The sequence below is a fragment of the Alligator sinensis genome, unplaced genomic scaffold (genome assembly GCF_000455745.1).
Source record: "Alligator sinensis unplaced genomic scaffold, ASM45574v1 scaffold1644_1, whole genome shotgun sequence".
NCBI lineage: Eukaryota > Metazoa > Chordata > Crocodylia > Alligatoridae > Alligator > Alligator sinensis.
In genome coordinates, this window is record NW_005843525.1 from 24544 (window position 1) to 36487 (window position 11944).

Below are 11944 nucleotides of genomic sequence, written 5' to 3' on the forward strand. Positions count from 1 at the left end.
CCGGGGCTGCCGCGGCCCCCCTGGGAAGCGCGCTCGGCCGCCGGGGCCCCGCTCGGAAGCCACGGTCTCCTGAGGGAGAGTTGTAGGGCCTTTTTCTCCCCCACTTGCCTTTCAGCTGCGTTGTGTCAGGCTCTTCCGGACAACCAGGAGATTTCAGACATGCTTCCTCCTTCCCCTCAGGGGGTCCAAGGGAGAGAGCACGTGGCAGGGGCTCTGGGTCAGACCAGGGACTGGCAGCACCTGTCCCCCGAAGCCAGGCTCCCCCCTCACAGCTGCCAAGGAGCAGCTCCCCAGAGCCCTGGCACTGCTGCCTGGCCCCTGCTGGGCTGCCTTTGCCCTGGTGCAGGTCCAGCCCTCCCCTCCCCAGCACACTCACGCCCCCTCCACCTGCAAACCCCAGTGTGGCTGCCCTTAGCAGGCCAGGTCTAGCTGGAAGGGCAGGCAGCATCCAAGTGTCCCTCTGTGATGTAGATACAAAACAAAATGCTGTGGAAAAGCCCGGGCTGGAGCGTTATCTGCATCAGGCGTAAGGACATGGTCAACTCCAAGTGCTCTTACATTTTGGGCTGGGCCCTGCCTTCCCTGCAAACTGATTCCCCAGCTGGGAGTGACCCTGGTACTGAACCTGCTACAGCTGCAACAGCCACAAATGAAAGCACGCCAAGGCAGCAACCGTTCCCTCCCTTGACCCAAGTGGCTAGTGTACGAACAGGACGCAGCTGCATGGGTTGCCTGAGCCAGATCCATCTACTGCCTTCACGGGGCTCCCCAAAGATAAATGAAGGGATCCCCCTCCCCACACTTCTTCCTGCCTTTTCCAGGGGAGTCCATTTTGTAGGGGTGAGGAAGTATGTGCAGGCCAGCACCAGAGAGAGCAAGTCCACCTCCACAAACCTGTCTGTGATTCTGGGCTCCATGTAAAACTATTGCGGCACACGTTAAGTAATCCCCCTTGCTGCTGAGGTCACTTGCTCCATGGCATACGTATGCTAATGGCAGCCTAAGGCGCATCTAGGTTTAGTGGCACTTCCCCTGGGCCTTGGGTGCTGCGGCAGCTACAGGGAACAGAAAAGTGCGCAGAGCCAACCTTTGCAGCTGGCGTGTTACAAATTAGCCCTACACTGCCGCTCTGATCCTTTTCCCATGCCTGATGCTGCTCTGCTTTCTGCCTTATCTGCTGCTGTGCCACCTGTCCCCTCCCTGATTTGCAATGTACCCCACACCTGTGCCACTTGTGATGAGCATGCTGCAGCTTGGCCACCCCTGGCTCGGTGTCACCAAAGCAAGAGCACTGGTGAACAAGAGATCCCTGATTTATGGTAGCTAAGGGCTCACAGGACAGTTCTCCCCAGACCCACTGATCAGCCCCAGCGCAGGGGAGGGCACGGTCCTACAGAAGCATGGGCAGGACCCACTGGTTTCTGCATTTAAATAGCATGTCAGCACTGAGGAAAGTCTGGGAAACTGAAGAGGCTGTAGTAGCAGCCACTTCACAATGGCTGGTTGCGCTGTGCAGAAGCTTGTTACAAAACATGTTTGTCATGTAAAGCAGACCTCTGGCAAACTCTTATCTCCGAATCAGTTTTGGACTATGCAAAGAGGCAGGCAGTGCCACAAGACAGACGTCTCCTGGGTCCCCTTCCAACCCGTTTTCTTTAGTTCCTGAAGAACTGTAGATTCTGATGGTGTTGCAGTCTGTTTTGTTTCTCCTGCTAGAGGGAGGACGGGTCAGGATGTATTTGTAGAAGGCAGCTCTCTCCTTACGGGAAATTATTGTAAGCATACCTGCAATGAACTGTAATCTATTGTATGTTATATACCAACTCTTTGCTCTTTTGAATTGAATGGGCTGCAGGAACAAGTCATTTTTGCCAGAGACATTTAAGCAGGGAGGGTGGTTCTTTCAAAGGTGGATAAAACACCCCACATTCCCCTCCACTTTAGAGAGGGGGCTCTGTGGGGCGTCTCCCACCATAGCACTGACTCTAAAAGCTACTCCTGCTCTATAACGGCAACTAGCATTCTCCAGAAACAGAGAGCAGCATTCCGATCTCAGTGCAAATCCAGACAAAATCCATTTAAACCAATGGTATTACTACTGTGGATTTACACTAGTGCAACTGAGGGCAACACAGGGCAAGGGAGCTCTGACATGCAAAAGAGCTGTGAAGTCTTCTGTATGCATGCAGTATCTGGTGAAAGTTTAAAACAGGTGACAGGAGTCTATTCTGTTTGTCCTGGAATAATACTGTAGCGTGCTATTATTCTGTTAATAGTTCTTCTGTGAGTCTGTAAAGACAAGGCAGGTGTGGCCATGCACGCTGGTGTTGAACAGCAGAATAGGACCCACGTACATTAAGAGGTCATACTGATATATGAAGAGTGACAGGCCAGGTGTATTGCACAACCCAGCTGGCAGAGGCCCGAAGAAAAAGCTGCTCACTAACATATCATTCATGACAGGAAAGCTGGGTAAGCCCATAGGAAACAAAACACAAACAGAAACGGCCTCCCCTGCACACAAAGGAATACAGGTTAGGCTGGCAGCAGAGAACCCTGCAGGCCACCCTGCATGGGAAGTACGCAGGAAAACTTCTCCGCAGGATGGACACATTGAATAGTAAATGTCACTGCAGCATATAAATACAAATAAAGTAGCAACAATATATAAACCCATATAGTAACATGTGAATGCTAACCTTGTGCACTAAATATGTACTAGGTACTTACAATGCACTATCCCTAATGAGAGAGAAAAATCATGTAAGAGGATAATCGCACGAAGACAGGGGTCGGCAAACCACAGCCTGTAAAGCCATTTGGTCCAGCCCACAGACATGGGGCTGTGACAGTAGTTGCCCTCCTCAGGCTGCTGTGGGGAGAAGCAGCAGCAGCAGCAGCCACGAAGTCTTAGCACATGCCCTTCTCTGCCCCAAGCTGGATCATTGTGGCCTGTGACCTGAAAAGGTTGCTGACTGCTGCACTAAGACATCAGGGCTGAAGATAATGCAATACATTAGCACACTCCATGCACAGAGCAGGATGGACAAGTGAGTTTCCTTCTAAACTGTTAGTGCTCTTTTTGTAATCTGCACAGATGCTAACTTTTAGATACCCTGCAAAACCCATCTGCTCTCTCAGGGATTCAGAGATGAGACGGACTTGGGGGCTATAAATGGACAGGCCCCAGGTGATTGTGATCAATCTTTTTGGCAATTGATTTTGGACAAGTTTAGTTTGCAAAAGCAAACTTCTGAAAAGTAGGCCATGCCAGAATGTGAATGATCTATTCCATCTTAATGTGGCCCCTTAGCATATAGAAAAACATATTCAATTACATCACAATATGCTAGTCTGACTTCAGGTGAACTGTGCTATATTATCTACTGGTGCCGCCTCACCTGGAGCACTGTGTTCAGTTTTGGGTCCCACACTTCAAGTAGGATGTGGACAGATTGGAGAGAGTCCAGCACAGAGACACAGCAATGATTAGAGGTCTGGGAGGCAAGACTTATGAGGAAAGGCCGAAAGAACTAGGGTTCCTCAGTGCGGAGAAGAGAAGACTGGGTGGGGAGGGGGGATTTATTAACAGTCTACAACTACCTGAAGGGCAATGACAGAGAGGATGGAGATGGGCTTTTCTCTGTGGCTGTAAGGGACAGGAGTAGGACCAGTGGTCTCAAGCTGCAGCAGGGGAAACTGGGGTTGGAGGTGAGGAGGAACTGTCTAAATCTGAGGGTGGTCAAGCAGTGGAATCTCCATCCCTGTCAGTTTTCAGGAGCATGTTAGACAGACACTTGGCTGGGATGGTTTAAGTCTGGGCAGCAGGCTGGATTAAATGACCTCATGGGGTCCCATCCTGCCCTACTTCCCTATAATTTTGTGATTGGCTTAAAATCCTACCAAATACTCATATTTCTATAAAATAATGACAAGCATTTTCAAACAAAACCCCCCACACAGCCAAGCAGCTGTACCTAGGTCTCCATTTGTTGTAGTTAGGACGTTCTCCTTTTTCACCTATTTCTGCACACGCCCATGACCTCTTCCCGGTGGAACTGTTTTGAGTGAATTCCTATCCTGATGCCTGTAGAATCTAATTATTTCTATTTTTCTTATCTCTTAAGGGAACACACAGAGTTTCGCTATGGGAGCTGTCGTAGTCGACGATGGTCCATCTGGCATCAAAGCCCCTGATGGGGGCTGGGGCTGGGCTATTCTCTTTGGCTGTTTTGTCATCACAGGATTCTCCTATGCCTTTCCTAAGGCAGTTAGTGTCTTCTTTAAAGAGCTAAACCGGGAGTTTGGTGTTGGATACAGTGATACAGCATGGATCTCCTCCATTCTACTGGCTATGCTTTATGGAACAGGTAGGCAGTATCTATTTTTAAACAATGCCGCATGTGAAGCAAATAAGTCAGGTCTTTTCTTCTGATCTTAATTAGAAATGCTGTTTGCATGCCAACTAGGTATTTGAAGGAAAAAATACTTGGCTGTAACAATATTTAAGATAACAGGTTTTCTTTGAGTGTAGCCATCCTATATAAAGAGTCTTTGAGACTTGTCAGCTAAAGATGATGAAATGGCAAAGTTTTACAGAGCTCTGAAATGCCAAGTATGTGGATTTGTGGAAAGGAGACCGGTGTTTTGGGAGTAGCTTGAGGATGTGGGCAAAGCATGGGAAGAAATTCAAACCGACATTACAAAGGAGCACCTGCATTGTCCCAGTTGCTCATATCTCCTTTTTCCTCAGGCCCCCTGTGCAGCGTGTGTGTCAATCGGTTTGGCTGTCGTCCCGTCATGCTCGTTGGGGGCCTCTTTGCTTCGCTAGGGATGATAATGGCTTCTTTCTGCACCAACATTATCCAGCTCTATCTCACTGCAGGCGTTATCACTGGTAAGTGGGGGTGCAGCCCTGAAGAGGAAAAGCCTGGGATATAGTTAGATTCAGATATCGAAATTGGTATGAACAGGCAGTGTCTAAACCATTAGGATCCTTAGAAATAGCCTCTCTCAAGAACCTCATTCACAGTGGAAGGGCCTGGCCGGATTTAGCTCTTACAAGTGTTAATTCTTCTGTGAAGTTTAGTTGATGCTTTTGTTCCCAAGGTATGGCTATTAGGTAGGGGAATACTATTATGAAGGGCTCTCTCTCAGTTTTGGGGGTTATCTAGAACCTTTCTTCCAGATGGAGGAAGCAGGAAAGTCTCCCCACATCTTTGTCCTCAGTTGTGAATCATACTGCAGTAACAGTGGCTATTTTTATGCAGACACTGCAGCTCAGCTTTCACTTTTGTCTCTCCTCTGTTCCAGGTTTGGGTCTGGCACTCAACTTCCAGCCATCGCTTATCATGTTAAATCGATACTTTGACAAGCGCCGGCCTTTAGCAAATGGGCTGTCTGCTGCTGGGAGCCCTGTGTTTCTCTGTGCCCTTTCTCCTTTGGGGCAGATACTACAACATGAATATGGTTGGCGAGGGGGGTTTCTTATACTGGGTGGGATGCTGCTCAACTGCTGTGTTTGTGGAGCATTAATGAGACCTTTGGAGCCTCCCAAGAAATCTGAAGTTACCAAAGAAATTGTTGAGAAAAAAACAAAGAAAAAGCTCCTGGATTTCAGTGTGTTTAAGGATACTGGCTTTGTCATCTACACTGTGGCTGCTTCCATCATGGTGCTGGGCCTCTTTGTGCCACCAGTGTTTGTGGTGAGCTATGCCAAGGACCTGAAATATGAAGACACAAAAGCAGCTTTTCTTTTATCCATTCTTGGATTCATCGATATCTTTGCCCGGCCCACCTGTGGAGTGATTGCTGGTCTCAAGCAGGTCAGACCACGTTGCGTCTACCTCTTTAGCTTTGCTATGTTTTTTAATGGTTTTACAGATCTCATGGGATCCATGGCTGATGACTATGCTGGCTTGGTAGTCTTCTGTATTTTCTTTGGCATTTCCTATGGAATGGTAGGTGCCCTTCAGTTTGAAGTTCTCATGGCTATCGTCGGCACTCAGAAATTTTCCAGCGCCATTGGCTTGGTGCTTCTGGCCGAAGCAATGGCTGTCCTAGTCGGCCCACCATCAGCAGGTAAATAATCTATTCAGTTAAGGGTTTAACAGCATTTGCATTGTTCCATTACTTTTTGTGTGCCAAAGACTGAGATCCAAGTGAAAACAGCCACCAAAAGAGTGTGTATGGATCTGGTAATGAGCACATTTACCTGACACATGCTCACCTCTCAGAGATGCGCTCAGCACACAGCTAACCACTTCCCTGAAACCCAGTTGGGCCTTTGGTTCAAGACTATCCTGGAATCTGGCAGGTGATTTTAAGGCTCAACGAAATGGATTGTACATTGTCCCTGGTGACTTGAAGGAGGAAAAAACCTTTATAGGTGAACAACCTATAAAGGTGGGCAGTGGGGTTCCCCAAGGCTCGGTCCTCCGGCCTGCCCTATTCAACATCTTCATCAGTGACTGGGGCGAGGGGGTAGAAAGCACCCTGTTCAAGTTCGCAGATGACACTAACATGTGGGGTGAAGTGGGTACGCTAGTAGGAAGGAACAGGCTGCAAGCGGATCTAGACAGGTTACAGGGGTGGGCCGATGAGAACAGGATGGGGTTCAACACTGACAAGTGCAGGGTAATGCACCTGGGGAGGAAGAACCAGCAGCACACCTACAGGCTGGGGAACTCCCTTCTTGCCAGTGTCGAGACAGAAAAGGATCTTGGAGTCATCATTGATGCCAAAATGAACATGGGCCGGCAATGTCGAGACACGGTCAGGAAGGCCAACTGCACCTTGTCGTGCATCCACAGATGCATCTCAAGCAGGTCCAAGGAGGCGATCCTCCCCCTCTACGCGACACTAGTCAGGCCGCAGCTGGAGTACTGTGTCCAGATCTGGGCGCCGCACTTCAGGAGGGATGTGGACAGCATGGAGAGGGCCCAGAGGAGGCCACCCGCATGGTCAGGGCAGGGCCTGGGCCTGGGAGGAGAGGCGGGGCAGGGCAGGGCCTGGGAGGAGAGGCGATGGGACCTGAACCCGTTCAGCCTCCACAAGAGAAGGCTGAGCGGGGATCTGGTGGCCGTTTACAAACTAGTCAAGGGGGACCAGCAGGCATTGTGGGAGTCCCTGTTCCCTCGAGCACTCCCAGGAGTTACAAGAAACAACGGACACAAGCTGGCAGAGGGTAGTTTCAGACTAGACATCAGGAGGCGCGACTTCACTGTCAGGGTGGCTAGGACCTGGAACCAACTTCCAAAAGAAGTGGTGCTGGCCCCTACCCTGGGGGGCTTTAAAAAAAGGCTCGGCGAACATCTGGCCGGGGTCATTTGACCCCAGTACTCTTTTCTGCCACGTCAGGGGGTTGGACTAGATGATCTCCTCAGGTCCCTTCCGACCCGACCAGCTATGAAACTATGAAACCAGAACCATGGAAAAATTATTGGAGAAAGAGGGAGTGAAAAGGCAGGGACTGTTATCTTAGAAAGGAGATGAGATTAAAAGGGGTTATGAGTATTATGAAGTAATGAATAGTGTAGACCAGAGGTTTCTATTTACCCTGTCTCATAACACAGGAATGAGCAAGATTACAAACCAGCCAGATGTACAGTTCAAACCGAAGCTGAGGAAACACCATGCTACGCAACACAGACTTTATTTTCCCCACATACCAATGCTCCCACGTAAAACACAAGCATCGTTTTTGGAAGGCAGAATGTAGGAAAAACCCCAACTTATTCCAGAATCATGGCTGACTGTGTGACATAGAGTACGTGCTCCTGGGAACACAGAGCATCAAGGAAGCACGGCATCCCAAGAGAGTCTGATGAGGCAGCAAGGACATCCTAGGAAACTGAATTGATCTGTTAAAGCAAAGTGGAAAAATCAGGCCCTTTATATGCCACTTTCAAAGACCCAATCGACTTAGTAATCTTCATAACAAAAGATGAGGAAGAAGTGTGATCTTTTAAAGAGGCATGGAAAAAACAATTTTGTAAGTTTTCCCCCAAGTAGTTTATCTCGTGCATTTGACGGGGCTATAGGCACAGCCAGCTTCACTGTCCTGCCATGTCGTTTCCACCCCCGCCAGCCTCTCTGGCAATTAGCCACTTTGACGGTGTGTTTTTCTCATACAGAAACAGAAATGAAAAACATTTTAAACAAACAGAAAAATGCATCTATAAAACAAAATGTAGCGGAAACCTCCAGGGCACAAGTCATATATTCAAATATCTTCACTCGTTTTAAAGATGAATTAGATTACAAGGCGGGATTCGGGAGGATTCGGAAATGTACATAAGTTACTTAGGAGTCCTGCTGTCTGTCAGTGGGACTTCTGCTTAGAAATGTTCTAGGTACTTCTGGAAATCTCTTCCAAGGCTGACTGTGGCTTCGTATTTTCACATCAACAGTGATTTAGAGCATGATTTCTCTTAAACAAAACAGCGTTATCCTCACTGCAGGAGATGTTTGGGGTTTTTTCTTTCTTTTTTACTAACCTGTGAATTTAATGTCTTTTAGGTAAAATCTTGGATGCCACGAACAGGTACATGTTTGTTTTTATTACTGCTGGAGTTGAAGTTACGGTCTCAGCCCTCGTGCTGGCTTTAGGAAATTTCTGCTGTATTAAGAAAAAATCAGAAGAGCCTCAAACAAAAGAGGAAGCAGCAGAAAGAGAGGAGCTGAACAAAATGGAAGACAAACCCCCTGAAGATGCCAAGGTGGACTCTATCGAAGTGGAACACTTCCTGAAAGATGAGCCTGAAAGAAATGGGGAAGTTGTGACCAACCCAGAAACTTGCGTGTGAGTGTGACAAGATGAGTGACAAAGCATTTAGGAAAGAAGCAAAGAATTTCAACACTATTTATTTTAGAAGTAGAACTAGCTTAGGGCTGGGCCATTTGCTTAGCTGATCGGAAGCAAACCAGCTCATAGCACATTCTGTAGAAACGGGTTTGTTGGGAAGCCTTTTCTCAGAAAACTGTTTCTTTCAGTGAGAAGTGAAGCTTTGTGGTTATAACTTTTAACAAAACTTAAACAGTCATTGTAAACACATGTAGAAGTCCTGCTATGCATCACCAGAAATTTCTCACTTGAAAGAAAAAAATATTGTCATTGAAGAGGAATGATGTGTATGTTTTCTGTCAATACGGGTGAAAGCGTGTGTTTGTTTGCTACGTGGTGTTCACCTAAATGCAACTTCCCTTTCTTTGTTCTTTGTCAAATGTGGAGAGCTTGAGATGGGGGAAAAATCTCAGGAACTTAAGGTCTTGGAAACCTCTTACTTTTTTCAGATATTTTTAGATTAATTGACTCAGCCCTAACTTAATTTTGATAATATGAATAACTATTACTTGGGTTTATGTAAATGTATTTATGTGAGTTTTGTCTCAACTTGTCATTTTTGTAACTGTAATTTTTATTGGAAATACTGTACACTGAGGGGCATCCAGAGAGACAGTGCCCTCAGTGGGACACAGCTACTACTCCCAAATAGCAACAAATGAAAATGAAAAGCAAAGCAGTATTAATCATAACAGACGAGAAGAGAACAAGTTTAGTTTGATGTCGGTTTTCCGAAGCCTTGCCAGAGACGTTCTGCCATCGCGGCGTACAGATAGATTTTCAAAAGGAACCTAGAGAATATAGGTTTGGATACTAAGGTCACTAAGACTTTTCTAACTGAAAATTGCCAGCATGTTTAAATGTAAGAACTAAAAATGTGTTCTAGGTCAAACATAACAGAGATATGGGTCTTGGCTAACTTAGAAAGAAGAAATGGGTGACTTTTAAGCAAGTTACCTAACACACTTTAATTAAATGTGGGTTAAAATATATTAGCACCAGTACAGATATGTTTTAACACTTTTCCTTGAGCCAGCTATTCCTCCTTGTTGGAAAGAATGGCCCCATATTTGCCTCATCTAGATAGGCTCTTGGAGGCACATTAGGGTCAGTGAAGGAAAGATAATAGTGTTATTGATCCCAAGGCCCACAGTGCTCAACAGTGCCCAAACACAGCAGTCAACAACAATTCCTACTGAACCAAAAGAAAAGTAAAGGCAGAGAAAGGGGCCTCTGTAGTCCACAGTTCATACACTGAACCCCCATCCGGTCACCTAATTGCGCTCCAGAACCTCCGTCTGCTTTCTGGGCAAGTTCCAGGAGTCCTAACTGGTCCCTCTGCAGCTGCCTAACCCCTAAACCTCCACCCCACCCCGTACGTCCGTGTAAAGTGCAACTAATGTGGTTTCCGTTTCCTGAATCTACACCCAGCACTGAAACAGTCTCTGAGGAATGCGCTATTCTATTAATTCTTAAATCATTTTAAGATGATGAAACCTAATGATAACTGCCTAAGTGGCAGCATTATTCACTACTTAACTGCTCATCGTTATAGCAAAAGCATCCACGTTCCAAATGCATCTGTCCCAAACAGCTTTCTGGCCTGCTTACATCTGCCCTCCTAACCATGCCCTACGAAGCTGTCTAAACCTCCACCTCTTGCCTGCTGTCCTCTACAACAGTTATTTTAGAACACAAGCGTGCAGAAACTGAAAACATGAAGAATACCGCACCAACCATATGATTTTCATACTCCATTCAGTTTTTAAAAAGCAATTACTTGAGCAGCAGGTGTTCACTGGCACATCAGTCTTGTTACAAAATTCATATCCAGTTTTTTCCATAGAGTGCATAGGTTCATGCAGGGAAGTAATGTGAGAATTAGTGGCTGACAACATGAAAGCAATGGAAGGAAAGGGGATCCACTGATTATCCTAGTGGCAAGCCTAGAGGCCATCAAACTGTCTGGTGGGAGCCAAACATGGCTCACTAGTTGGTGTTCCCATTTCTATTAAACCAAAGCAATACCAAAAAGATCTCTGGATGATAATTTGCCCTCTTAAGCAGGGGCAGGCAATTATTTTGTCTGGAGGGTCACTTAATGAGTTTTGGCGAGATGTCGCGGGCCACATGGTAGACCCGCCCCCGTGGGCACCATCTTGGGACTGGAAGTCCTGCCCCGTAATCCCTGACCTTTGCCACCAGAAGTCCCTCCCCTTGCCCCCAGGAGTACTCCTTTCAGCAGGGGGACTGCTACCTTGGAACCAGGAAAAACCCCAAATTATATTCTAAAAATCAAACCTCTATTACAACATACAATAATTTGATTTAAAAAAAATATTTTGTCCTTATTTACATGCATTTGTGTAGTGTGCAGAGAGGCAACTATATAATAGCTTAAAAGGATGTCTTACTTTTGTATATTGTGTGGGGGGTTTGGCAGTATGGGTGGGTGGGTACAGGGTTTGTGGGGGTGGTGTGGGGTTTATGTGGGTGGATAGGTATGGGGTTTGGCTGTATGTGGGGGGTGGGAGAGTATGTGGGAATGTGTGTGGATATGAGTGGGGGGCTGTGTGTGTGTGGAGGGATTGGGGCGGCTGGGGGGGTTGTGGTGTGAGTGGGGAGGGGGGGGTGGCTGGGGTGTGCAGTATGCATGGGGGGTGTGGGTGGCGTGTATGGTGGTGCGAAGAGAATGTGGGTACATGCGTATGGGGGTCACGTGTGTGGGATCCACCCTCCGAACACCCTCCCCCATTGCGCACAGGCCCCACCACCAGAGGCAGCAGCAGGCAGTGATGCCTTATTGGAGGCCTTCACTGCATAACGCCCAAGGAAAATATCCATAAATCTCACTCCTGTACACATTCCCATTTACTTCAGTGGGACTGACCGGCAGTCAGATGAGCTGGAATTGGCCCTACATAGGTATTTTTGTTCTAACTACAACCAATCATTCAAATATGCTGTGGAAACTGGGGGCGAGGGAGGTGGGGGGGACAGATTTCTATGTTCTATAATCATTCTTCCCCCTCTGCAGTGTTACAGACAAGTTTACACATGGTCAAAAAAGGTTACTGAGGGAGGGAGAAGAATTACAGA

The 11944-nt window shown here is 47.2% G+C and overlaps 2 protein-coding genes across 5 annotated transcripts in view; one reads left to right on the forward strand and one right to left on the reverse strand.

The window, feature by feature from the left end:
* LOC102385647 (coiled-coil domain-containing protein 57-like) overlaps positions 1-458 on the reverse strand; it is a 22801-nt gene extending 22343 nt beyond the window's left edge. For 2 of the 4 annotated variants that reach the window (XM_025195455.1, XM_025195456.1), the window contains exon 1: positions 109-458. In XM_025195455.1, the coding sequence (XP_025051240.1) occupies positions 109-448 (340 nt within the window). In that variant the 5' untranslated portion in view covers positions 449-458. The remainder of the gene's footprint in view (positions 1-108) is intronic. The other 2 variants (XR_003092362.1, XM_025195457.1) reach the window with 2 other exon arrangements.
* Positions 459-4127: 3669 nt separating this feature from the next.
* Positions 4128-10075, forward strand: SLC16A3 (solute carrier family 16 member 3). The gene is made up of 4 exons (XM_006038888.2): positions 4128-4370; positions 4754-4897; positions 5314-6081; positions 8521-10075. Exons 1-4 carry the CDS (start codon positions 4148-4150, stop codon positions 8805-8807), a joined length of 1422 nt encoding a protein of 473 aa, XP_006038950.1. The 5' UTR covers positions 4128-4147; the 3' UTR covers positions 8808-10075.
* Positions 10076-11944: the final 1869 nt, after the last annotated feature.